This window comes from Labrus mixtus, chromosome 16 (assembly GCF_963584025.1).
Source record: "Labrus mixtus chromosome 16, fLabMix1.1, whole genome shotgun sequence".
Lineage (NCBI taxonomy): Eukaryota > Metazoa > Chordata > Actinopteri > Labriformes > Labridae > Labrus > Labrus mixtus.
In genome coordinates, this window is record NC_083627.1 from 7,771,265 (window position 1) to 7,794,559 (window position 23,295).

The 23,295-nt window shown below is 42.4% G+C and overlaps 2 protein-coding genes and 1 long non-coding RNA gene across 4 annotated transcripts; all 3 read right to left on the minus strand.

The window, feature by feature from the left end:
• Positions 1-3,101: 3,101 nt before the first annotated feature.
• Positions 3,102-6,443, minus strand: LOC132991502 (ladderlectin-like). Its single transcript, XM_061060286.1, has 5 exons — positions 6,410-6,443; positions 4,337-4,431; positions 4,078-4,212; positions 3,463-3,574; positions 3,102-3,290 (listed from the first exon to the last, which is right to left on the minus strand). The coding sequence occupies exons 1-5, from the start codon at positions 6,441-6,443 to the stop codon at positions 3,208-3,210; spliced, it is 459 nt and encodes a 152-aa protein (XP_060916269.1). The 3' UTR covers positions 3,102-3,207.
• Positions 6,444-8,667: 2,224 nt separating this feature from the next.
• On the minus strand, positions 8,668-12,665 carry LOC132991590 (uncharacterized). Of its 2 annotated transcripts, none has more exons than XR_009676207.1 (6): positions 12,602-12,665; positions 12,053-12,118; positions 9,882-9,994; positions 9,623-9,757; positions 9,008-9,119; positions 8,668-8,835 (listed from the first exon to the last, which is right to left on the minus strand). It is a non-coding gene; the product is annotated as an uncharacterized LOC132991590 (long non-coding RNA). The 2 variants fall into 2 exon arrangements; XR_009676206.1 differs by having other exon boundaries at positions 9,882-9,992; positions 12,049-12,118.
• Positions 12,666-14,175: 1,510 nt separating this feature from the next.
• LOC132991201 (galactose-specific lectin nattectin-like) lies at positions 14,176-17,454 on the minus strand. The gene is made up of 7 exons (XM_061059861.1): positions 17,397-17,454; positions 16,855-16,920; positions 15,914-15,932; positions 15,294-15,388; positions 15,035-15,169; positions 14,533-14,644; positions 14,176-14,363 (listed from the first exon to the last, which is right to left on the minus strand). Exons 2-7 carry the CDS (start codon positions 16,918-16,920, stop codon positions 14,281-14,283), a joined length of 510 nt encoding a protein of 169 aa, XP_060915844.1. The 5' UTR covers positions 17,397-17,454; the 3' UTR covers positions 14,176-14,280.
• Positions 17,455-23,295: the final 5,841 nt, after the last annotated feature.

The window sequence follows — 23,295 nt, forward strand, 5'->3', positions numbered from 1 at the left end:
CACTACGATACGTCTAAATCTGTTCTGAATAATAACAGCAGGGATGTTCACTCTGCTTTTTGCTCGTCACTATCCGTCTCTGTTTCTTCCTTCCCTTAGCCTCAGCCGTTGTATCAAACGGTACAGAGACGAGCTAGCTGGCCCGCAGCCAAAGTTAAATACTGCAGTAAACAGGTGAACGCGCCCCGCTGTGGACATGACAGAGATGCCATCCTCCCTGTTGAAAGTCTTTTATTTTATTTTTTTAAAGATTTTTTGGGGGCCTTCATTTGAGAGACAGGACAGTGGATATAGTCGGAAATCCGGGAGAGGGAGAGAGAGTGGGGAATGACATGCAGGAAATGAGCAACAGGCCGGATTCGAACCTGGGCCGCCCACTTCGAAGACCATGGCCTCCATAAATGGGGCGCTCGCACCAACCACTGCGCCTCCAGCCTCTGTTGAAAGTCATTTTACTATAGAATCAACCTTTGAAACGACTGTTTTAAGGTGGAAAAGTTACATATAGTTGCTTTTAGTGATTTGTTTCCCAGCTTAGTGCCATCGTCAGCTCTTTATCTTCATGGTTTAACCTATTTAACAACCTATTTGTTTGTATATAAAATGTATTCATATTCATTTGACAAGCATAAATAATGAGTACACTGACTTCACATTTCTCCCCCCACCTCGTTGGGATTTAACACACGTGGAAAGACTAACTGCGGGGGGCTTTGAGCGAGGAGAAAACACGAGGACATCCTTCAGTTAAGTATGCATGACCGATAGCAGAGATCATCTTTTCATCTTTCATTAGAGTCTCATTACACACTCGTCAGGAGGAAGACGAGCGAGTAGCGCTGAGCCTCCTCATTCCTCCTCATGTGCAGTCCGCCCTCACGCAAAGGAAAGCCAATAATGTCACAATAACACAAAAAACACATCACACAATGTCATCCTAAATATGAAAAAAAAGCAGATTAGAGGTTATTGATTATATTTATAGGATAATTTATGATTCTACGATTCATTTATCAGAGTAATTACAACACAAGCAAGGATCTAGAGAGGTGGAAACAACGTCAGGAAGTGCAAACAAACAGACACAGGTGCTGACAGGAAGTGACCAGAGGGAGAGCACTTTTTTAAATGAATATGTCGTCATCAACAATAACATCGACAGCTGCTCTTGAGAGTTCTAAACAGCATCAAAACCATCATCATCATCATCATCATCGTTTAGGAAGAACTTGTATTGTAGCTTCATTTGCAAAGCCCCTCACAGAGTGTTTTATAAAAGACGACAACAGCTAAGGAAACTGAACAAACAATTCAAAAGACGTGAGGTATAACGTTGAGAAGCTTAAACCAACACAGCCGCCATCACAGATATAAAATCAGAGATAAATATGGAAGCCCTAAAAGTATGTGCATCCAAACAGTTTATTTTCTCAATTTCCCCGTGAAACAAGTATTTATTGTTTATAATCCTCCTGATCTCCAGAGTTATGAAAGCGCTTAACGGAAGAATGTGCAACATTTTACACATAGATATATCAAACATTAAGTATATCCTGTGAATTTGTCTCTGAGTCATGACTGTCTACAATGAGTGAGAAGCTCGAGTCCCGCTGGCTGTGTTGTTTTCAGAGCTGTGTTTACATGGACGGGACGGCCGGCTCCTCCCCTTGTGTATAAAATCTGTTTTAGTCAACGACTAGAGAGAAGAAGAAGAACATACTCACTGCTTATTTGGATGTTAGTAAGAGTTTTTGGATCACGGTCATTCTGTGTTTATTTCTGTGCAATATGAAGCTACAAGCTAACTAAAGAGCGCTAACATTAGCATGCTAACACAACAATGCAGGACACAGGTGATTGCAGCTCGATCCAAGGACAATATCGTCCGCCGCTTGCACTTAATTGTGCTTAATCATGGTGCGTTCCACTCCTCCGTGCAAACGCGGATTTAGGGGGGTTGGAGGTGGTCACTCGAGGAGAGCGGAGGCTTCAGTATGATGGAGGCATCGCAAAAAGTCACATTCTTTAACTTACCTCACTAGTGTGGTGGCCAATTGCAGCATTGCATGTCGGCTTGTTGTTCTTTCTAGATCAACCAGAAAATGTCCCTGTTATGACGAGAGGACGTGACGATCGAAATATTTCAATAATATGGTATTAAAATAATCCTGTTTGATTTTTCATCTAGGAGACTTGTTGAGAAAAAGGATTCTGTTATGATACTTTCAGCATTAACTCATCAACAATAAGGCCTCTAAATTAAGCTTCGTCTAGCATTGTGGATTTATGGAGCGCCTCAGAAAGTAAAGTAAACTTCATAAATCAGAACTGTTGACTCTCTGTGACAGCCAATGAGCTTTATGAAATTAATGTATCGAGCGCAGGAGAATGTAACGGTGAGTTATGAGCTTTTATTTCACCTCGGTGTGTTGATTCCCCTCAGGCTGAGCTGCAGATGAACCGATGATTATTTGAGGAATAAGACGTTTTTATTGATCATTTCTGCAGATCTGATTTGTGTGGTTTAGTTTTGAGATATGCAAAGAAGTCGCTGCTCTCGAACTTGCAGATCAGTCCCACCGTGTCCTGTTATGTCTTGCCTCCGTGCAAAGCCGAGCTCCTGTTCATCAGTCTGCACACACAGCTTCAAATTCATATTCAGTGAAGAAAATTATTATTATTTATTAAAGCAGCTGGTGCTCCATATGCGAGTCCGTCCAGCCATGAAATAATTGGCCCAGGATGATCATTTATAAATTAGCCTTCTCAGGCTGCATCCTCCACACTGTTGCTTTCAAAGCTCGGCTTGTTTTTTAATTCCAGGTACAGTTTCTCTTATAGCCACCAGAACACGGTGCGTTGCACATTTTCATTTTTAATTTGGTGGGTGTGTTTAAGGTTTTTATTCTCACAGAGCACCATTCTCACTGGATGATGAAACCTGTCGACTACTGTCCCTCTGACCTTCCTTTTAGTGCCACAAGAAACCGTGGGACCATTTTGCTTCCTGAAGAGTCTTTGATTTGTCCTTTTCTTGCCCAAAGTTTTAATTCTCAGAATAAAAAAAAAACGGTTGGACAGCTGTTAAAAAAGAGGTCCAATTGAATGCTCAGTATAATGCTTTATTGAATTATGTTTGAATTAATCAGAAATGTCATAAAATGACAAAGAAAGTGACACTGCGTCAGGATCACTGGAGATGTTGCTTCAGTCAGCCTTCACTTCAAGGCTCCTGGCACAGATGAAAGCAGCCTTGAAATCGCAGTTGATGTCGTTGATAGGTTGGCCAACTGTAATAAAACACAACACAAAGACTTAAAGCTACACTCTGTGCCACGTACATGTTTGATCCAAGGGCTAATCAAAAAAATATGCAATGTTATTTTCTCTTCTTAATAAGCGTTCTAATTATTTGTTATCTTTTGTCAAAATCACAATCGGACTCAAAAAGGCAGATTGTACCTGTGTGGCGCAATTCCATGCAGCCTTCGTTTCCTCCGGAGTTGTTTGGCTCACCGGGGCCCCAGGCTTGGAAGTCAAACTTTGAGCCATCGCTGTTCAACCAACAACCGTTCTGAAAGAAAGAAAGACAGACAGACAGACAGACAGACAGAAAGAAAGACAGACAGACACTGATGTAAGACATGGGCTGTTCATCTGAAATATTCGGTAAATTTCAAGCCACAAACACTGCTCTTCTGTTCAATTCACTTGTTTGGCTCGGAACGCATTCTCCTCTCCAACAAACCGAATGGACTCAGTTTTTCAAAGGACCAATGTTCGCTTCTTTCGGCCGCACCAGAGTTCTTTTGAGCATTCACACCACCCCACACCAAATTAACTATCTGACAAAGCGCACCAGAGTTGGTTTCAAATGGACCAAACAGCTAAAGGCCCTGACACACCTGGCCCTAGTTGGACTGTCTTGGTGTGTCAGGGCCTTAAGGTGTGAATGCTCCCTAAGACCAAATTCAACACTCTGCAGTCACACACAGGGTGCAGTATTGAAAAATTTTCAATTCTTGGACATCTTGTAGCTAAGCATATCTCCTTATTGTAGCTACAGTAATCACTCACATGGACTGAATCGTGGCTTCCAAGCCAAGTCGCTGTGTTGGCACCTGTTGCACTCAGCACAACATTTCTGACGAAATCGGCTTCTTCAGGGGTATGGAGTGAAAACAGATTCCCTCCTTGCTCAACACAATGGAACTAACATGGGCAAACATAGTAAGAAGCAATTCAAATATAATACTGTAGGATTACAATGAATCGATAAAGGGGGACATGGAACTGATAAGGTCAGTTTGGGGCTACTGTAAACCGTTCTTAGTACCTCAGCATCACACCAGGTCTTTTTGTCGTTGAAGAATATGTAGCAGCGTTCTCCGTGCTTGGCCCAACCATCAGGGCAGGCCTCACAGCATCCTCCTACAACACAAAGATCCTCTTAGACACCTTAAAAATAAATAACCCTTTGATTTTAAACACACAGCATCTACACATCTGCCATTGGTCTACGGCTGTAGGTCGCTTGCTGAATCTCTAAAGGCCCCGACACACCAAGCAGATGGTAAAGAACTAGTGGTGACGAAGGCCGCCTGTGGCACCAAAAAGCTGCACTTGAACACACCGGAAAGACTACAGCCGACGGCCAACCACCATGTACATTCTGTGCACGCGCACCACTCGTATTATAGGTAGCTACTAATGGAGAATAATGTCTGATTAAAAAAAGTTGAAAATGGCGCTGGCGTTGTCAGCCCTTGGTCTTTTAGTGGAAAAAGAAAAGAAGAGGCGGAGGAGACAAATAAGGAGAAACCGCGAATGAGTGAAAGCATGGATACTACAGCGGCATGCTCAAGGGGCTTTCCTGAACTTGTGTCGAGAGCTGGAGAGAAATTAAACCTCAGAACAGCCAATCAGAGAGAATCCTCTCACCGACCGCCGACGTTTATTCAACATGGCCGACGGAGCCGGACACACCGCAAACACTACGGCTACGACCGCTCACCGACGGTCCAACTAGGATTGACGGCCGACGATCTCCTTGGTGTGTCGGGGCTTTTATCTGTCTCGTAGTTTGATAGTTTTATTTGTCCTCATCTTTCTTAAGTTCCCCTTCTCTCTACACTGCCAATAACAAGAGCTAAATCAATCAAGGAGTGTTGTGTTCATTTGTGTTGAGTTGATGTATTGAGTTCATGGGTGCAGAGTTTAGGGCACGCTGTGGATCTAGTTGTGGCAACTAAAGTTCCTCGAAGGCTGACCCTCAGCTGATATCGTAGAGATCATCTGAACATAACGGTAGCGATCAAAATCATCGGACCGCGTTGTAGTTCGCTATAGCATAACGTTAGCTTTTTACCTCTGTCCGCATTAACGCTTCAAACATCATAAAAATGGTGTTCATTTGTGAAGATTATCCTGCTGAACAAAACGCCTACGCATCAGAAACGTGTGTTTGCCAAAGAGCTTATTTTCTGCTCTTATGATCCAAAATCCAATAAAAAAAATCCCAATAGGCAAATTCTCGATAGACCCCATGGCGATGCTACATTTGGTTTGTTCTCCATTGCTATCTTATCTAAGTTTAAAATTCTGTTACTGTGACTAAACACTTGTCTGTTTTCCTCGTGGCTCCTTGGGTTTATCTCCGATGTTTGACAGACTTTTCTGGACATTTAACTCATCGAGGTTTGGCTGCAGACTGAAAGTTATGGATACTGTATCTAAAGCATTTGCCTCCACCATCGAACAAGAAAGAAGCACCAACCTTTTTTGCCACATCTAGCCTGTGAATGAAAAGAAGACGATATTAAACATTTGATTAATGCTCATGCATCAGCACTTTGGGGCAAACAATTCATCCTAGAGTATAAAATGCGCTGACTGAAGCTGGTGGAGGTCAGGGTGGTGGAGGGAGAATTTCACAGCAGTGTATAGCAGCAGAGTGGATGTGATGCAGGAGAGAGTGAGAGGCAGAATGGTTTAAATAGACCGCCTTGTTGTCAGAGTGTGATAGTGATTGGTTGCATTGGGGCGGTTCTCAGATTAGCTGATAGCAGCTTGCCGGAGGGCTACCGTATTCTGCCTTCACAAAAAAGCTGTTACTGGACACCGACCCTGTGTTGCAACCTACCCCCGGAAGTGGTGCAACACATTTATTTGACATCTACCCGCAAGGTCTCTTGTATTCTTGTAGAGGTCCAAAGTAGGATCAATTTATATTAAACAAATGTGGGTACTTTGTATAAAAGTTCGAGAAATCGAGCCTTTTGAGTTACAGGTGTTGAAGCAGAAAGCGTTACAACCACACCCGGTCAGCTGTTAGAAGATCCATCTTAGTGTTGACATTTTTATATATTCAGAGATCAAATCTAAAGTGAGGATAGAGATTAGAATTTACCACCTCCACCACTGTCAGACACGTGTCGTTTCATTTCGCAGTAGCCTCAGCACACAGCATAGCTCACAGTGAGGCATCAGGATGAGATCACACTTACATCTGCTCCCATCAGCAGTCCGCCGCTCAGGCCGAGGAGCACAATGAGTTGAAGAGTGAATCCCATCTGTGTGAAGATCAGACGTTGTAAAAAAAGCTGAATTAACGCTCATAAATTGTACTTCACTTCTTCTTCATGTACTTCTGTGTTACAAATGACTTTTTTTTCTAGTTGTTCTTTTTGAAAACTACTTTAAAATGTGAAGGAGGAGAGTGAACGAAGGAGAGTGCAGCAGTTGTTCATTCAAGTTCACAGGTCAGCAAACAGTAACATTTCTCAAACCCTTAAGGCGACTCATAGAGATGTAAAAGGTAGGTCAGTGTCTACTACAGACAGAGAGCAGAGGAGGTAAAAATGTATCCGTGCACCTTAGACAGTGTGCAGGAGTTTCCCTGCAAACGTAGAGCTGGAGAATATTTGTGAGCCGTGGTTGATCACAGTCTTGTTGTTGATGTCGTCTGCCTTACTAATTACAGTGAAGAGCAAATCAAGCCTACAGTAAACTATCTTAAAAAACGCTCTTATAAAAGTCAAGAATGAAAACTTTACCTTGTTCCGATGATCAGACGAGGTTGGATTTGCAGACAGAAGGTTTTCATCTCAGAGGGAAGCCCCTCTTTTTGTACCTTCTCCACATTCGGTCAGGTTCAGAAATTTGCATACAAGGTGATCTTAGGACAATATTGATATTGCAATTAACTTTGTTGAGTTGGACTTTTCCAGGGAGTTTTGCACAATAATGAGCTCAATTAACTTAATCAAAAGTAACAAGGATGTAAACTGATAGATGAGAAGCACAACACTCCCACCTGTCCATCATCGGCGCTAATTTTAAAACAAGTTTGAATCTTTCTTCAGAATCCTCTACGTGTGTGCAGCGTCTTAATTTTTTCCAAATATCTTTTTTAATTTGCACAGTCAACAATTCAAACCGATGACGATGACACGATGACAAAGCAAAAAAGTGAATTGAAACATTCTTAAGGTTGATGGTCATTTCATTGCTGTGTATTGGACTGAATGCATCTTTTAGCAATGCATATGACTGAGGACCCAAGTGCAGAACTAAAAACTATATTTCTTAAAGAAAAGGCCAAAAGGGGGAAACAGGAGTCGGCCGGACCGCTGATGGAGAACCAGGATTGTGATTGTGTGGGTGTGGTCTGCAGTGTAAAAAGCGCTTTGAGTAGTCAGAAGACTAGAAAAGAACTTTAGAAGGTCAAGTCCTTTTACGAAGTCTAATTTTTTTGGGATGGTTCTAAAGATAATTTTCTCAGAGTTTCCTGTGTTTTGAGTTGTGTTTAGAGTGATCCCATCTGAACGCCGTGAAGCACAATGGATACGCTTGAAGACGACGACGTCATATCTCTTGCTGATGTGCTCTTTGATGAGTGCGAGATAGGCTACGTTTTTTAATTATCTCCTTAGAAATGTGAAAACTAGAGCTGTCTTTTCTGAAGTTACACTTCGGAATTGGTGCCATATTCAAATTTATTTGTAGAATGTAACATCAATGTTTATATTGTAGGTGGTGATACTTATTAAGTAACACTGGCATGTCCTGTGATGTTTATTCAAGGAGGATCAAAGTAAACAAACCACTGGAGCGTCGAAAACGGGCTCAGAAATGTTTGTGTGGGTTGAGGTGGACCAGGAAGGGCAACCTCTCCCAAAAAGGAGTAGAACTGGGGAGAAACCCATTGTATTGCATACAGGGATGTGAGCTATACTAGTGAATACTAACTGGTGCATGTACAGTAAAATGTGCAGTCAACATTAAGTACTGAGCTCCATCTGTGTTTTCAGTCACGCTCACAAGCCTCTGATGAACTTCAGTCAACGCAAAATATCTCAAAGACAGTCTGTTGGATTTCTCACAGAGCACCATGCTCACTGGATGATGAAACCTGTCGACTACTGTCCCTCTGACCTTCATTTTATTGCCACAAGAAACCGTGGGAACATTTTGCTGCCTGAAGAGTCTTTGATTTGTCCTTTCAAGAAAAGTTTTTCTTTCTTGTTTAGAGATGACTTCGTTCTGACCTGTTTGTTGAACCCTAACTCTGATTATTTGTTGCCCAATGTTTTAATTCTTAGATTAAAGAAACCTGTTGGACAGCTGTTAAAAAAAGAGGTCCAATTGAATGCTCAGAAAAATGCTTTATTGAATTATGTTTGAATTAATCAGAAATGTCATAAAATGACAAAGAAAGTGACACTGCGTCAGGATCACTGGAGATGTTGCTTCAGTCAGCCTTCACTTCAAGGCTCCTGGCACAGATGAAAGCAGCCTTGAAATTGCAGTTGATGTCGTTGATAGGTTGGCCAACTGTAATAAAACACAACACAAAGACTTAAAGCTACACTCTGTGCCACGTACATGTTTGATCCAAGGGCTAATCAAAAAAATATGCAATGTTATTTTCTCTTCTTAATAAGCGTTCTAATTATTTGTTATCTTTTGTCAAAATCACAATCGGACTCAAAAAGGCAGATTGTACCTGTGTGGCGCAATTCCATGCAGCCTTCGTTTCCTCCGGAGTTGTTTGGCTCACCGGGGCCCCAGGCTTGGAAGTCAAACTTTGAGCCATCGCTGTTCAACCAACAACCGTTCTGAAAGAAAGAAAGACAGACAGACAGACAGACAGACAGAAAGAAAGACAGACAGACACTGATGTAAGACATGGGCTGTTCATCTGAAATATTCGGTAAATTTCAAGCCACAAACACTGCTCTTCTGTTCAATTCACTTGTTTGGCTCGGAACGCATTCTCCTCTCCAACAAACCGAATGGACTCAGTTTTTCAAAGGACCAATGTTCGCTTCTTTCGGCCGCACCAGAGTTCTTTTGAGCATTCACACCACCCCACACCAAATTAACTATCTGACAAAGCGCACCAGAGTTGGTTTCAAATGGACCAAACAGCTAAAGGCCCTGACACACCTGGCCCTAGTTGGACTGTCTTGGTGTGTCAGGGCCTTAAGGTGTGAATGCTCCCTAAGACCAAATTCAACACTCTGCAGTCACACACAGGGTGCAGTATTGAAAAATTTTCAATTCTTGGACATCTTGTAGCTAAGCATATCTCCTTATTGTAGCTACAGTAATCACTCACATGGACTGAATCGTGGCTTCCAAGCCAAGTCGCTGTGTTGGCACCTGTTGCACTCAGCACAACATTTCTGACGAAATCGGCTTCTTCAGGGGTATGGAGTGAAAACAGATTCCCTCCTTGCTCAACACAATGGAACTAACATGGGCAAACATAGTAAGAAGCAATTCAAATATAATACTGTAGGATTACAATGAATCGATAAAGGGGGACATGGAACTGATAAGGTCAGTTTGGGGCTACTGTAAACCGTTCTTAGTACCTCAGCATCACACCAGGTCTTTTTGTCGTTGAAGAATATGTAGCAGCGTTCTCCGTGCTTGGCCCAACCATCAGGGCAGGCCTCACAGCATCCTCCTACAACACAAAGATCCTCTTAGACACCTTAAAAATAAATAACCCTTTGATTTTAAACACACAGCATCTACACATCTGCCATTGGTCTACGGCTGTAGGTCGCTTGCTGAATCTCTAAAGGCCCCGACACACCAAGCAGATGGTAAAGAACTAGTGGTGACGAAGGCCGCCTGTGGCACCAAAAAGCTGCACTTGAACACACCGGAAAGACTACAGCCGACGGCCAACCACCATGTACATTCTGTGCACGCGCACCACTCGTATTATAGGTAGCCTACTAATGGAGAATAATGTCTGATTAAAAAAAGTTGAAAATGACGCTGGCGTTGTCAGCCCTTGGTCTTTTAGTGGAAAAAGAAAAGAAGAGGCGGAGGAGACAAATAAGGAGAAACCGCGAATGAGTGAAAGCATGGATACTACAGCGGCATGCTCAAGGGGCTTTCCTGAACTTGTGTCGAGAGCTGGAGAGAAATTAAACCTCAGAACAGCCAATCAGAGAGATTCCTCTCACCGACCGCCGACGTTTATTCAACATGGCCGACGGAGCCGGACACACCGCAAACACTACGGCTACGACCGCTCACCGACGGTCCAACTAGGATTGATGGCCGACGATCTCCTTGGTGTGTCGGGGCTTTTATCTGTCTCGTAGTTTGATAGTTTTATTTGTCCTCATCTTTCTTAAGTTCCCCTTCTCTCTACACTGCCAATAACAAGAGCTAAATCAATCAAAGAGTGTTGTGTTCATTTGTGTTGAGTTGATGTATTGAGTTCATGGGTGCAGAGTTTAGTGCACGCTGTGGATCTAGTTGTGGCAACTAAAGTTCCTCGAAGGCTGACCCTCAGCTGATATCGTAGAGATCATCTGAACATAACGGTAGCGATCAAAATCATCGGACCGCGTTGTAGTTCGCTATAGCATAACGTTAGCTTTTTACCTCTGTCCGCATTAACGCTTCAAACATCATAAAAATGGTGTTCATTTGTGAAGATTATCCTGCTGAACAAAACGCTTACGCATCAGAAACGTGTGTTTGCCAAAGAGCTTATTTTCTGCTCTTATGATCCAAAATCCAATAAAAAAAATCCCAATAGGCAAATTCTCGATAGACCCCATGGCGATGCTACATTTGGTTTGTTCTCCATTGCTATCTTATCTAAGTTTAAAATTCTGTTACTGTGACTAAACACTTGTCTGTTTTCCTCGTGGCTCCTTGGGTTTATCTCCGATGTTTGACAGACTTTTCTGGACATTTAACTCATCGAGGTTTGGCTGCAGACTGAAAGTTATGGATACTGTATCTAAAGCATTTGCCTCCACCATCGAACAAGAAAGAAGCACCAACCTTTTTTGCCACATCTAGCCTGTGAATGAAAAGAAGACGATATTAAACATTTGATTAATGCTCATGCATCAGCACTTTGGGGCAAACAATTCATCCTAGAGTATAAAATGCGCTGACTGAAGCTGGTGGAGGTCAGGGTGGTGGAGGGAGAATTTCACAGCAGTGTATAGCAGCAGAGTGGATGTGATGCAGGAGAGAGTGAGAGGCAGAATGGTTTAAATAGACCGCCTTGTTGTCAGAGTGTGATAGTGATTGGTTGCATTGGGGCGGTTCTCAGATTAGCTGATAGCAGCTTGCCGGAGGGCTACCGTATTCTGCCTTCACAAAAAAGCTGTTACTGGACACCGACCCTGTGTTGCAACCTACCCCCGGAAGTGGTGCAACACATTTATTTGACATCTACCCGCAAGGTCTCTTGTGTTCTTGTAGAGGTCCAAAGTAGGATCAATTTATATTAAACAAATGTGGGTACTTTGTATAAAAGTTTGAGAAATCGAGCCTTTTGAGTTACAGGTGTTGAAGCAGAAAGCGTTACAACCACACCCGGTCAGCTGTTAGAAGATCCATCTTAGTGTTGACATTTTTATATATTCAGAGATCAAATCTAAAGTGAGGATAGAGATTAGAATTTACCACCTCCACCACTGTCAGACACGTGTCGTTTCATTTCGCAGTAGCCTCAGCACACAGCATAGCTCACAGTGAGGCATCAGGATGAGATCACACTTACATCTGCTCCCATCAGCAGTCCGCCGCTCAGGCCGAGGAGCACAATGAGTTGAAGAGTGAATCCCATCTGTGTGAAGATCAGACGTTGTAAAAAAAGCTGAATTAACGCTCATAAATTGTACTTCACTTCTTCTTCATGTACTTCTGTGTTACAAATGACTTTTTTTTCTAGTTGTTCTTTTTGAAAACTACTTTAAAATGTGAAGGAGGAGAGTGAACGAAGGAGAGTGCAGCAGTTGTTCATTCAAGTTCACAGGTCAGCAAACAGTAACATTTCTCAAACCCTTAAGGCGACTCATAGAGATGTAAAAGGTAGGTCAGTGTCTACTACAGACAGAGAGCAGAGGAGGTAAAAATGTATCCGTGCACCTTAGACAGTGTGCAGGAGTTTCCCTGCAAACGTAGAGCTGGAGAATATTTGTGAGCCGTGGTTGATCACAGTCTTGTTGTTGATGTCGTCTGCCTTACTAATTACAGTGAAGAACAAATCAAGCCTACAGTAAACTATCTTAAAAAACGCTCTTATAAAAGTCAAGAATGAAAACTTTACCTTGTTCCGATGATCAGACGAGGTTGGATTTGCAGACAGAAGGTTTTCATCTCAGAGGGAAGCCCCTCTTTTTGTACCTTCTCCACATTCGGTCAGGTTCAGAAATTTGCATACAAGGTGATCTTAGGACAATATTGATATTGCAATTAACTTTGTTGAGTTGGACTTTTCCAGGGAGTTTTGCACAATAATGAGCTCAATTAACTTAATCAAAAGTAACAAGGATGTAAACTGATAGATGAGAAGCACAACACTCCCACCTGTCCATCATCGGCGCTAATTTTAAAACAAGTTTGAATCTTTCTTCAGAATCCTCTACGTGTGTGCAGCGTCTTAATTTTTTCCAAATATCTTTTTTAATTTGCACAGTCAACAATTCAAACCGATGACGATGACACGATGACAAAGCAAAAAAGTGAATTGAAACATTCTTAAGGTTGATGGTCATTTCATTGCTGTGTATTGGACTGAATGCATCTTTTAGCAATGCATATGACTGAGGACCCAAGTGCAGAACTAAAAACTATATTTCTTAAAGAAAAGGCCAAAAGGGGGAAACAGGAGTCGGCCGGACCGCTGATGGAGAACCAGGATTGTGATTGTGTGGGTGTGGTCTGCAGTGTAAAAAGCGCTTTGAGTAGTCAGAAGACTAGAAAAAAACTTTAGAAGGTCAAGTCCTTTTACGAAGTCTAATTTTTTTGGGATGATTCTAAAGATAATTTTCTCAGAGTTTCCTGTGTTTTGAGTTGTGTTTAGAGTGATCCCATCTGAACGCCGTGAAGCACAATGGATACGCTTGAAGACGACGACGTCATATCTCTTGCTGATGTGCTCTTTGATGAGTGCGAGATAGGCTACGTTTTTTAATTATCTCCTTAGAAATGTGAAAACTAGAGCTGTCTTTTCTGAAGTTACACTTCGGAATTGGTGCCATATTCAAATTTATTTGTAGAATGTAACATCAATGTTTATATTGTAGGTGGTGATACTTATTAAGTAACACTGGCATGTCCTGTGATGTTTATTCAAGGAGGATCAAAGTAAACAAACCACTGGAGCGTCGAAAACGGGCTCAGAAATGTTTGTGTGGGTTGAGGTGGACCAGGAAGGGCAACCTCTCCCAAAAAGGAGTAGAACTGGGGAGAAACCCATTGTATTGCATACAGGGATGTGAGCTATACTAGTGAATACTAACTGGTGCATGTACAGTAAAATGTGCAGTCAACATTAAGTACTGAGCTCCATCTGTGTTTTCAGTCACGCTCACAAGCCTCTGATGAACTTCAGTCAACGCAAAATATCTCAAAGACAGTCTGTTGGATTTCTCATGGATGATGAAACCTGTCGACTACTGTCCCTCTGACCTTCATTTTATTGCCACAAGAAACCGTGGGAACATTTTGCTGCCTGAAGAGTCTTTGATTTGTCCTTTCAAGAAAAGTTTTTCTTTCTTGTTTAGAGATGACTTCGTTCTGACCTGTTTGTTGAACCCTAACTCTGATTATTTGTTGCCCAATGTTTTAATTCTTAGATTAAAGAAACCTGTTGGACAGCTGTTAAAAAAAGAGGTCCAATTGAATGCTCAGTATAATGCTTTATTGAATTATGTTTGAATGAATCAGAAACGTCATAGAATGGCGATGAAGTGACACTGCATCAGGATCACTGGAGATGTTGCTTCAGTCAGCCTTCACTTCAAGGCTCCTGGCACACATGTAAGCACTCTTGATACTGCAGGGGGCGTCGTTGATAGGTTGGCCCTCTGTAATAAAACACAACACAAAGACTTAAAGCTACACTCTGTGCCACGTCCATGTTTGATCCAAGGGTTAACCAAAGAAATATGCAATGCTATTTTCATTTCTTAATTAGGGTTTGGAGAGTTTGTTAAAATCCAAAATCACAATCAGACTCATAAAGGGAGATTGTACCCGTGTTGTGCATTTGCATGCAGCCTTCGCTTCCTCCGTAGTTGTTTGGCTCACCGGGGCCCCAGGCATCAAACTCAAACTTTGAGCCATCGCTGTTCAACCAACAACCGTTCTGAAAGAAAGAAAGAAAGAAAGAAACTGATGCAAGAAGTGCATCCAAATGAGACACCACATCGACATGACAAATGTCAAAAGAGTACATTCTGCTCGGGTCTGTGTGAGAGCTGCCGGTGTGACGGCAGTGTTAGTCAAAGTATGACCGTCAGCGACCGTTCTTCCACCTTGACGTTGACAAGCTAAAAATAGATCTTTGAAAATAAAAAAAATCTTACAACACTCATTCATGCGGCGTCACTTCCCTTGCTTGGGTCAGGTCGCATTCTCCCCTCCAACAAACCGAATGGACTCCGTTTTCAAAGGGCCGATGTTCGCTTCTTTGGGCCGCACCATCTTGTAGCTAAGCTAAGCATATCTCCTTATTGTAGCTACAGTAATCACTCACCTGGATTTTATCGTGGCTTCCAAGCCAAGTCTTTGTTCTGGCACCTGTTGCACTCAGCACAACATTTCTGACGAGCTCGGCTTCTTCAGGGGTATGGAGTGAAAACAGATTCCCTCCTTGCTCAACACAATGGAACTAACATGGGCAAACATAGTAAGAAGCAATTCAAATATAATACTGTAGGATTACAATGAATCGATAAAGGGGGACATGGAACTGATAAGGTCAGTTTGGGGCTACTGTAAACCGTTCTTAGTACCTCAGCATCACACCAGGTCTTTTTGTCGTTGAAGAATATGTAACAGCGTTCTCCGTGCTTAGCCCAACCATCAGGGCAGGCCTCACAGCATCCTCCTACAACACAAAGATCCTGTTAGACACCTTAAAAATAAATAACCCTTTGATTTTAAACACACAGCATCTACACATCTGCCGTTGGTCTACGGCTGTAGGTCGCTTGCTGAATCTCTTATCTGTCTCGTCGTTTGATCGTTTTATTTTTCCTTGTCCGTGTGTGTCATGTCTTGTTTGAACCCCCCCCCCCGCCTCGTGTTTTCCCGTCTGCTTAATTGCCGGCTCATTAGTTTTACATGCTCTCCAGCCTCAACTCTCCTACCCAAACACCTGTCTTACATTTCCTCCTCAGCTCCCCTGTGTAAAGTCAGCCGGTCTTCATTTTGTGTTTGCCTTCCTGTGTTTTTAGTTTGGAGTTTCATCCAACACTTGTCTGTTTTCCTCGTGGCTCCTTGGGTTTATCTCCGATGTTTGTCAGACTTTTCTGGACATTTAACTCGTCTGAGGTTTGGCTGCAGACTGAAAGTTATGGATACTGTATTTAAAGCATTTGCCTCCACCATCGAACAAGAAAGAAGCACCAACCTTTTTTGGTGCATTTTGCCTGTGAATGAAAAGAAGACGATATTAAACATTTGATTAATGCATCAGCACTTTGGGGCTTTTAAGAAACAATATTTAATTCACAGTTGATATGGATAAAAATTGGACTCCTGCCGAGGTTTGACTCTGTTGCTATAGCAACTCTCAAGACTAATGAACGTTTCCCTGAAGACTTTTCCAATAAATTATGATTGTTGACTGATTCAGCATTTATTTAACCTTTATTTTACCAGGCAAGAATTATCTTATAAAGTTTGATAAAAAAGTCTAAAACGTAAATGTTATACACACACACACACAAATAGAAAATAAACCTGCATGTTCAGTACACAGGGACGCTGTAGTAGCACTTGTTTTTGCTCGGGCCGTGCCTTTTTTTGTCATTATACAAAACAAATGCAGTTGAGCGCTTTCAGGCTCTCCATGTCATCTGTTTTTTCTCGCTGCGCTCTCAGTGTAAAAGTTGTTCCTTTTCATTCAACACTGCGGTGCTCGTCAATGTCACTTCTCCCTCATCGAAATAAGGAAGACTAAGTGTGCACACCAGAAGCTGCTCCAGTTAACATTTAATTGAAATGATCACCACATGCGACGTTTCCACATCAGACAAGTCACTCAACAACCAATCAATCAACAAGAACTTCAGATAACAACTTTCTCAACAACAATGGTGGAGGGGAAACGAGTCCCAATCGTTTTTTTGAGGCAACGATTTCCAGATCTGGAGCTGCTGCTAAAGCAAGGACATGATTTACACTGTTTTTTTTTTGTGTCATTTCCTCCAATTAAAGCAAAATCTAAAGTGAGGATAGAGATTAGAATTTACCACCTCCACCACTGTCAGACACGTGTTGTTTCATTTCGCAGTAGCCTCAGCACACAGCATAGCTCACAGTGAGGCATCAGGATGAGATCACACTTACATCTGCTCCCATCAGCAGTCCGCCGCTCAGGCCGAGGAGCACAATGAGTTGAAGAGTGAATCCCATCTGTGTGAAGATCAGACGTTGTAAAAAAAAGCTGAATTAACGCTCATAAATTGTACTTCACTTCTTCTTCATGCACTTCTGTGTTACAAATGACTTTTTTTTCTAGTTGTTCTTTTTGAAAACTACTTTAAAATGTGGGGTGGACGAAGGAGAGTGCAGCAGTTGTTCATTCAAGTTCACAGGTCAGCAAACAGTAACATTTCTCAAACCCTTAAGGCGACTCATAGAGATGTAAAAGGTAGGTCAGTGTCTACTACAGACAGAGAGCAGAGGAGGTAAAAATGTATCCGTGCACCTTAGACAGTGTGCAGGAGTTTCCCTGCAAACGTAGAGCTGGAGAATATTTGTGAGCCGTGGTTGATCACAGTCTTGTTGTTGATGTCGTCTGCCTTACTAATTACAGTGAAGAGCAAATCAAGCCTACAGTAAACTATCTTAAAAAACGCTCTTATAAAAGTCAAGAATGAAGACTTTACCTTGTTCCAATGATCAGACGAGGTTGGATTTGCAGACAGCAGGTTTTCATCTCAGAGGGAAGCCCCTCTTTTTGTACCTTCTCCACATTCGGTCGGGTTCAGAAATTTGCATACAACGTATAGGACAATATTGATATTGCAATTAACTTTGACTTATCAGAGTTGAGTTGGACTTTTCCAGGGAGTTTTGCACAATAGTGAACGTAAGTATCTTAATCAAAAGTAACTGATTGATGAGAAGAAGACTCCCACCTGTCCATCATCAGCGCTATTTTTTAAAGTTTTAATCTTTCACAGTCAACAATTCAAACCTGATCATGCTGGCGGCGTGTTTAAGTTTGTCTTTAAGTCTGCCAACACCATTAGTACCATCTTGTCATGATGACGTTATTACTCTACTCATTTATAATAATCACCTCATCAGGTGACTCAGTCATATGCATTGCTAAAAGATGCATTGAGTCCAATACATCAACCTTAAGAACGTGTCAAGTAACTTTTTCACATGGAGAAAGTAAGAGCTCATTTGACCTCGTTAACGCCACTGAAAAAACTTCAGCATTAAATGACTTATCATACTGATCCCAGGTGTTATAACATGTTTTATTGATTTATTAAATATTCTATCTATCGCATCCAAAATCCCTGAAACTCTCAGATGCAGACGGTGGTGATTTTGTTGGGGCCCTAGGCAAAATTAATCTGGGGCCCCTCCAACCTCCATTATGTCGGCCAGTGTCCCGACACTCATCCTCATCCTATTTTTGTCACTCGTAGACGGATAATTCCTCGTCATTTTCCTTCAGCGACTTTCATTGACGAACTTTTTCCTGTTTTCACAGGAATAATGCATGAGATGCTCAGCAGGTCGATGAGAGTAAATGGTAAATGGACTTGAGCTTATATAGCGCTTTTCTAGTCTTCCGACTACTCAAAGCGCTTTTACACCACCTGTCACACCCACCCATTCACACACTGATGGTAGTGATCGCTATGTAGTATCATCCATCAGAAGTAACTAATCCCATTCATACACCGCCACCGAAGCAGAGGGAGCAATTCAGGGTTAAGTGTCTTGCCCAAGGACACATCGGACATGTTGCTTAGCTGGGGATCGAACCCTCAACCTTCCGGTTGAGAGGCGACAACTCTACCAACTGAGCCACAGCCGACTGTGACTGCTGTCAGATGGGGCCCCATTAGGGAGTCTTCCTACTGTTATTGCAAAATTTGCACATTTTGAGCAACCGCTGCGGTTTTAAGTTTGTCAGCCTCCGAGGGCCCCCTTACTGACCTGGGGCCCCAAGCAGTTGCCTGCCTTGCATGTTGACAAGCAGCGCTCTGGTTGCAGATTGATGCAGCCAAAGAACGTACACACTACTTGGGTCTGATTCTCCCCTTCAACCATCACAAACAAAGACATGTTTCTTTTGGGATGGTTCTAGAGATTATTTCACCAGACTTTCCTTTCCTGTGGTTTGAGGTGTGTGTGGGAGTGATCCCATCTGAGCAGGCGGGCTAATCATGATTAATCTTTAAAATCACATAGCCTGCTCTGTGTGTGTGGAGGGAGGGGGGCAGCCGAGCACGCACTCTGTGGATTTATCGCGTGGAACAAAATTGGTAGCCAATAGAAAAGATCTGACTGAAGAGGAAAGCATTCACTTCCAGTTTGCGCGCTAACATGCACATCCCATGTTCAACTTTAGAACTTTATTCATTACATTAAAACACAATTGCCAATTATTCCCGCTGTCGTCCACCATGATTGTTGACTAAAAAGTCGTGTTTGACTGTGAGAGATTTTGGAGAGTCAGGACTCTGGTGGTGCTAGTTTTGGTCATATAGTCGCTCTCCATACACTTAACAAACACAAAGTGTTAAATATTATTATTATTGTAATGAAGCCCCCTAGGCTACGCTAAGGAAAAAAATTAATTAAATTTTGTATCCGCAGTTTACAAATATGTAAGGACGTTTTATTATCTGTGGTCTTTCTGTAAAACCGCAGGAGAAGCAAACAGCTTTTTATTTGTTTCTTACCTGAGCCTCCGGGGGCTCCGCATATCTTATGTGTAGGGGTCTCACCAGTGGTGGAGCCTAGAAATCGGATTGGCCACCCCAAAATCCTGAACCATGATTGGCTGTATGCCTTGTCACTAGTGTTCAATTCAACTTTTTGGGCTGTGATACAACAAGCTGGCTGAAGCTTTATTTTCATTTCAATACATCCTGTTGCATTTTCACATCCGGCCACCCCTGCAGAAGTCAGCGGCACATTTTCATCATCTGTGGACGGCACCATGTGGCAGGTCTGTTATCATTTCAACAGCATGTGATAAACTGTATAAACATTCTGCACTCTGTCAGTCAACAAGTCAATTAACAAAAGTACGCAGTGATGATGATGATAATTAATCACAAATTAACTTATTAATAGATGCATCATATTACGAGTCGATGAAAAGTCGTCAAACAAAGCCTTGAGTCTGTTTGCAGCTTTTCTTTGTGTTTATGTAAGTAATAAAGAATCCCCAACTTTACAACATATTGCGTGCATCAAAATGGGCATAAACCATAAACAATGAAATTACTCAGATTGTAATTTGGCAAATCATCTCATTCCTTTTTTTTTTTTTTACATTTTACACAACGTCCCAACTTTGTAGAATTTAGGGTTGTATTTATTCACCGCGATTTGGTGTCAGTTTCACATCTTACTACACTTAATTTCTTCACTCTTTTTCATCACCATCTGACATCTGACATCCTGTTGTCTCCTTCTTCTTTTTCTTCTTCATTTATCCCGCTGTCAACTTCTTCGTCAGCAAATTACCGTCTCTTCATGTCGCTCTCATTCATGTCAGAAGCGCCCCTTTGAGGAGTTGTGTAGCAGGGACCTGGCGAGTCATATTGGTAGGTAAATATATTTAGCACGGGCATTTTTTAAAATTTAAAATATCGAAACTTTGTGCCAGCATATCAATAATATAGTATAGATATTTTTTCCTACTCCCAGGATATATTTTATTACTCTTGATTTGAAGGGTTATAGTTTCACACAGAAAAAGGAGGCGACTTGAAGGAGCTGCAGCACATAAAGGCCCAACACCCACATCTCAGAACCCAAAAATCAAAGGAGGTTCAAACATTTTTTTTGTGGGATGTGCAAAGAGAGGCCTGGAGATCAAAGTGTTTAGTAAGATCCCGCCCAAGCATTCGATCTTTTTCAGCTCTGCAAGCCGTGCATTGACAGAGTGAAGAGATGGGGTAACTGTGATGGGGGGATACTGGTATGTTAACTGGACATGAAGATGATGTCAAATGATTCATGTAACGCTGAGGTGCAACTGTTCTAAGCGGTCTCACACGCCCCCTTTGTGTGTCTTCCTGCTCGAGTGCGACACTTGAGTGACATAAGTCTACTGGTAACTTTGTGGTTTGTTGACTTTGCATGTTGTTATGTTGACATGTTCTTATTCCATCTGTCTCATCTGTCCTCAAATGCGTGTTGGGGTGGGTGTGTCACCCGTCTCGGCTGCTTCAAACACCGCAGCTGCAGAGCGATCGTCTCATCGCACCTCTTACAGTCTGCTCACCTGACACCCGTTAGCCCCTCCCCCCGCAGTAAACACATGACGCCTCTTCAGACGCTCTTCTCAGACACGCTCATGTTCACTTCCTGCGTTAAGGTTGCACTAACGCTGGTGGTGCAGTGGTTAGTGTGCATGTATGGAGGCCATGGTCTTCCAAACGGGTGGCCATGGTTCGAATCCCACCCGTGGCTTCTTTCCCGCATGTCATTCCCTACTCTCTCTCCCTGATTTCCGACTCTATCCACTGTCCTATCTCTCCATTAAAGACACAAAAAGCCCCCCCCCCCCCAAAAAAAAAAGGTTGCACCATTGTGCTTAAATGTGTTCTACCTCCATACAGCCACTGCTGTGCAGCTTCAACATTAGGGAAGGTAAGGTTACTTTACCTGTACGCACAGGTAGATTTAGTCTACAGTGAGAGAGTCAGCCTCCTTAAGTTAAGTTTGCAAAAATAACAACCTCATGATGCAGCCTAGTAAAAAGTTGAGCTTCGTCATGTCTGTCCTTCAGAGAAGAAGAAATCAACTTTTAAAATGTTTGTTGAACGGAACTGGTCCAATCCATCATTTCTGATGCATTCAAAGAAGTCAGGAAATCTCAACACTGATTGGCTTAGATGACACAGCATCATGCTGACTTGTGTTGTTTGATGTAGAACATATTGTGTACTGCACTTGCATGCAGATATCTGTTAGCAGAGATGGATAAATAGTTAGTCAGATTACCGATGATAAGGGCCTTTGCTGGCGTCCATGCTCCCAGAATTTGACCCGAATCTCCCCTAAAGTACGGCAGCAGTCCAAGATGTCGAGTCCATTATAACTCCTTGAAGTAGTTTCTCTGTAATGGGTTCAGTTTAAGATTTATCTGGAGGTTTGGAGCTTCCTCCACCCAAACCAGTAACTCCTCTCTATCAGGAAATAACAAATGTCTTGATTCCTGTAACATGACCACAGAAAATGTACAGTGGTCATATAATGTGCATGCTTAGAGTGCCTGAATGGGGAAAACAGCTGTGGTTTATTCAATATATTTCATGTGACTTTCCTTCTGGTCGTCTTAAAAGCCTAACATAGGAGGAGCAGCTTCCCCCGGGGGAGACGCCCAGCATACACGCTGAGTTAAAGTATGTTGGTATTTAAATGAGCCTGTAGACTTCACGTTCTGCACTCTGTACTCGTTCTCCTTCTTATTTCAGCCACTAAAAGGAAGCAGAAAGAGGCGGGGAGACCGATGAAATTGATCATAAAATATTGATGTGAGAACTGGTTCGCCCCGCAGCGCTTTCATGTCTAGATCGTGTTTCATTTCCTCATTTGGGATCATCAAATAAGTCAAATTATGTTTGCACCCCCCGGCTCGCCTTTATCCCCGGCTCTTTATTCCACTGTTGATTGTTTTAAGCTGAACTCTGAGCACATTTTACTGCAAACAAAAAAAAAGCATCTCATTAGCCTGAAGTACAAAGTGGAGCTGCAGCAGAAAAACGTCCCGGCTCCTCTGACTGAGCCTCTTTTTGATCCGCCCTAATGGTGCAAATTAAAATTGGATGTTGGTTAGGTCGCTGTGGGAAATCCCCTCTAAGGAAAAGGAAATTCAAAGCCAGAAGAGGAAAAGAAACACGGATCGACTTTTTAAAAAGACAGCGAGTATGGATAGACGTGTTGAGAACCAAAATACACCATGCTTGTGTCTCAGTGTTGTGAGACTGATTTGCATTTTTCTTATAAGCTTGCATTGGGTTGTGTCGTCACTTTTTAGATAAGGCAGCAAACCTGTGTCCTAAGCTGTGACTGTTTCGCTCTGTTAGCTGTCGGGGTTTGGTTAGGTTAAAGCAAGGTCTAAGGTCTCTGAGTGAAACTGCTTAAGACACACATCGTGCTGTTCCACCTCCCCCTCTTCGACAACATGCATTACAAGCAGAGGGTGCAAAGCCGGCCAACAGATTTAAACTGCTTCTCCAACATTTTATAAATCACTAAAAAGACCAGTGGAGATCTGTTTCAGAGTCCTGCACCAGGAAATGGACTGCCCAATCAACTGAGATGTAAAAATTCAAAATGTTGAGAAATACACTGATTTTATTTCTTTAAAGGAGGTTAAATTATTTTCATCTCATGTTGAGTAATGTGTTATGTGCAAACTTGACATTGTTTCGTTATCTTTGATGCAATACCTGACCGCCGTACATTCCTAAACCAATGATCTGCTGCACCTGTGGGCTGACTACAAAAGCCAGAGTCAAGCTCCTCCCCTTTCTCTCTCAATCTGCAGCCAGGACCAGAAGCATGGCCTCAGTCACC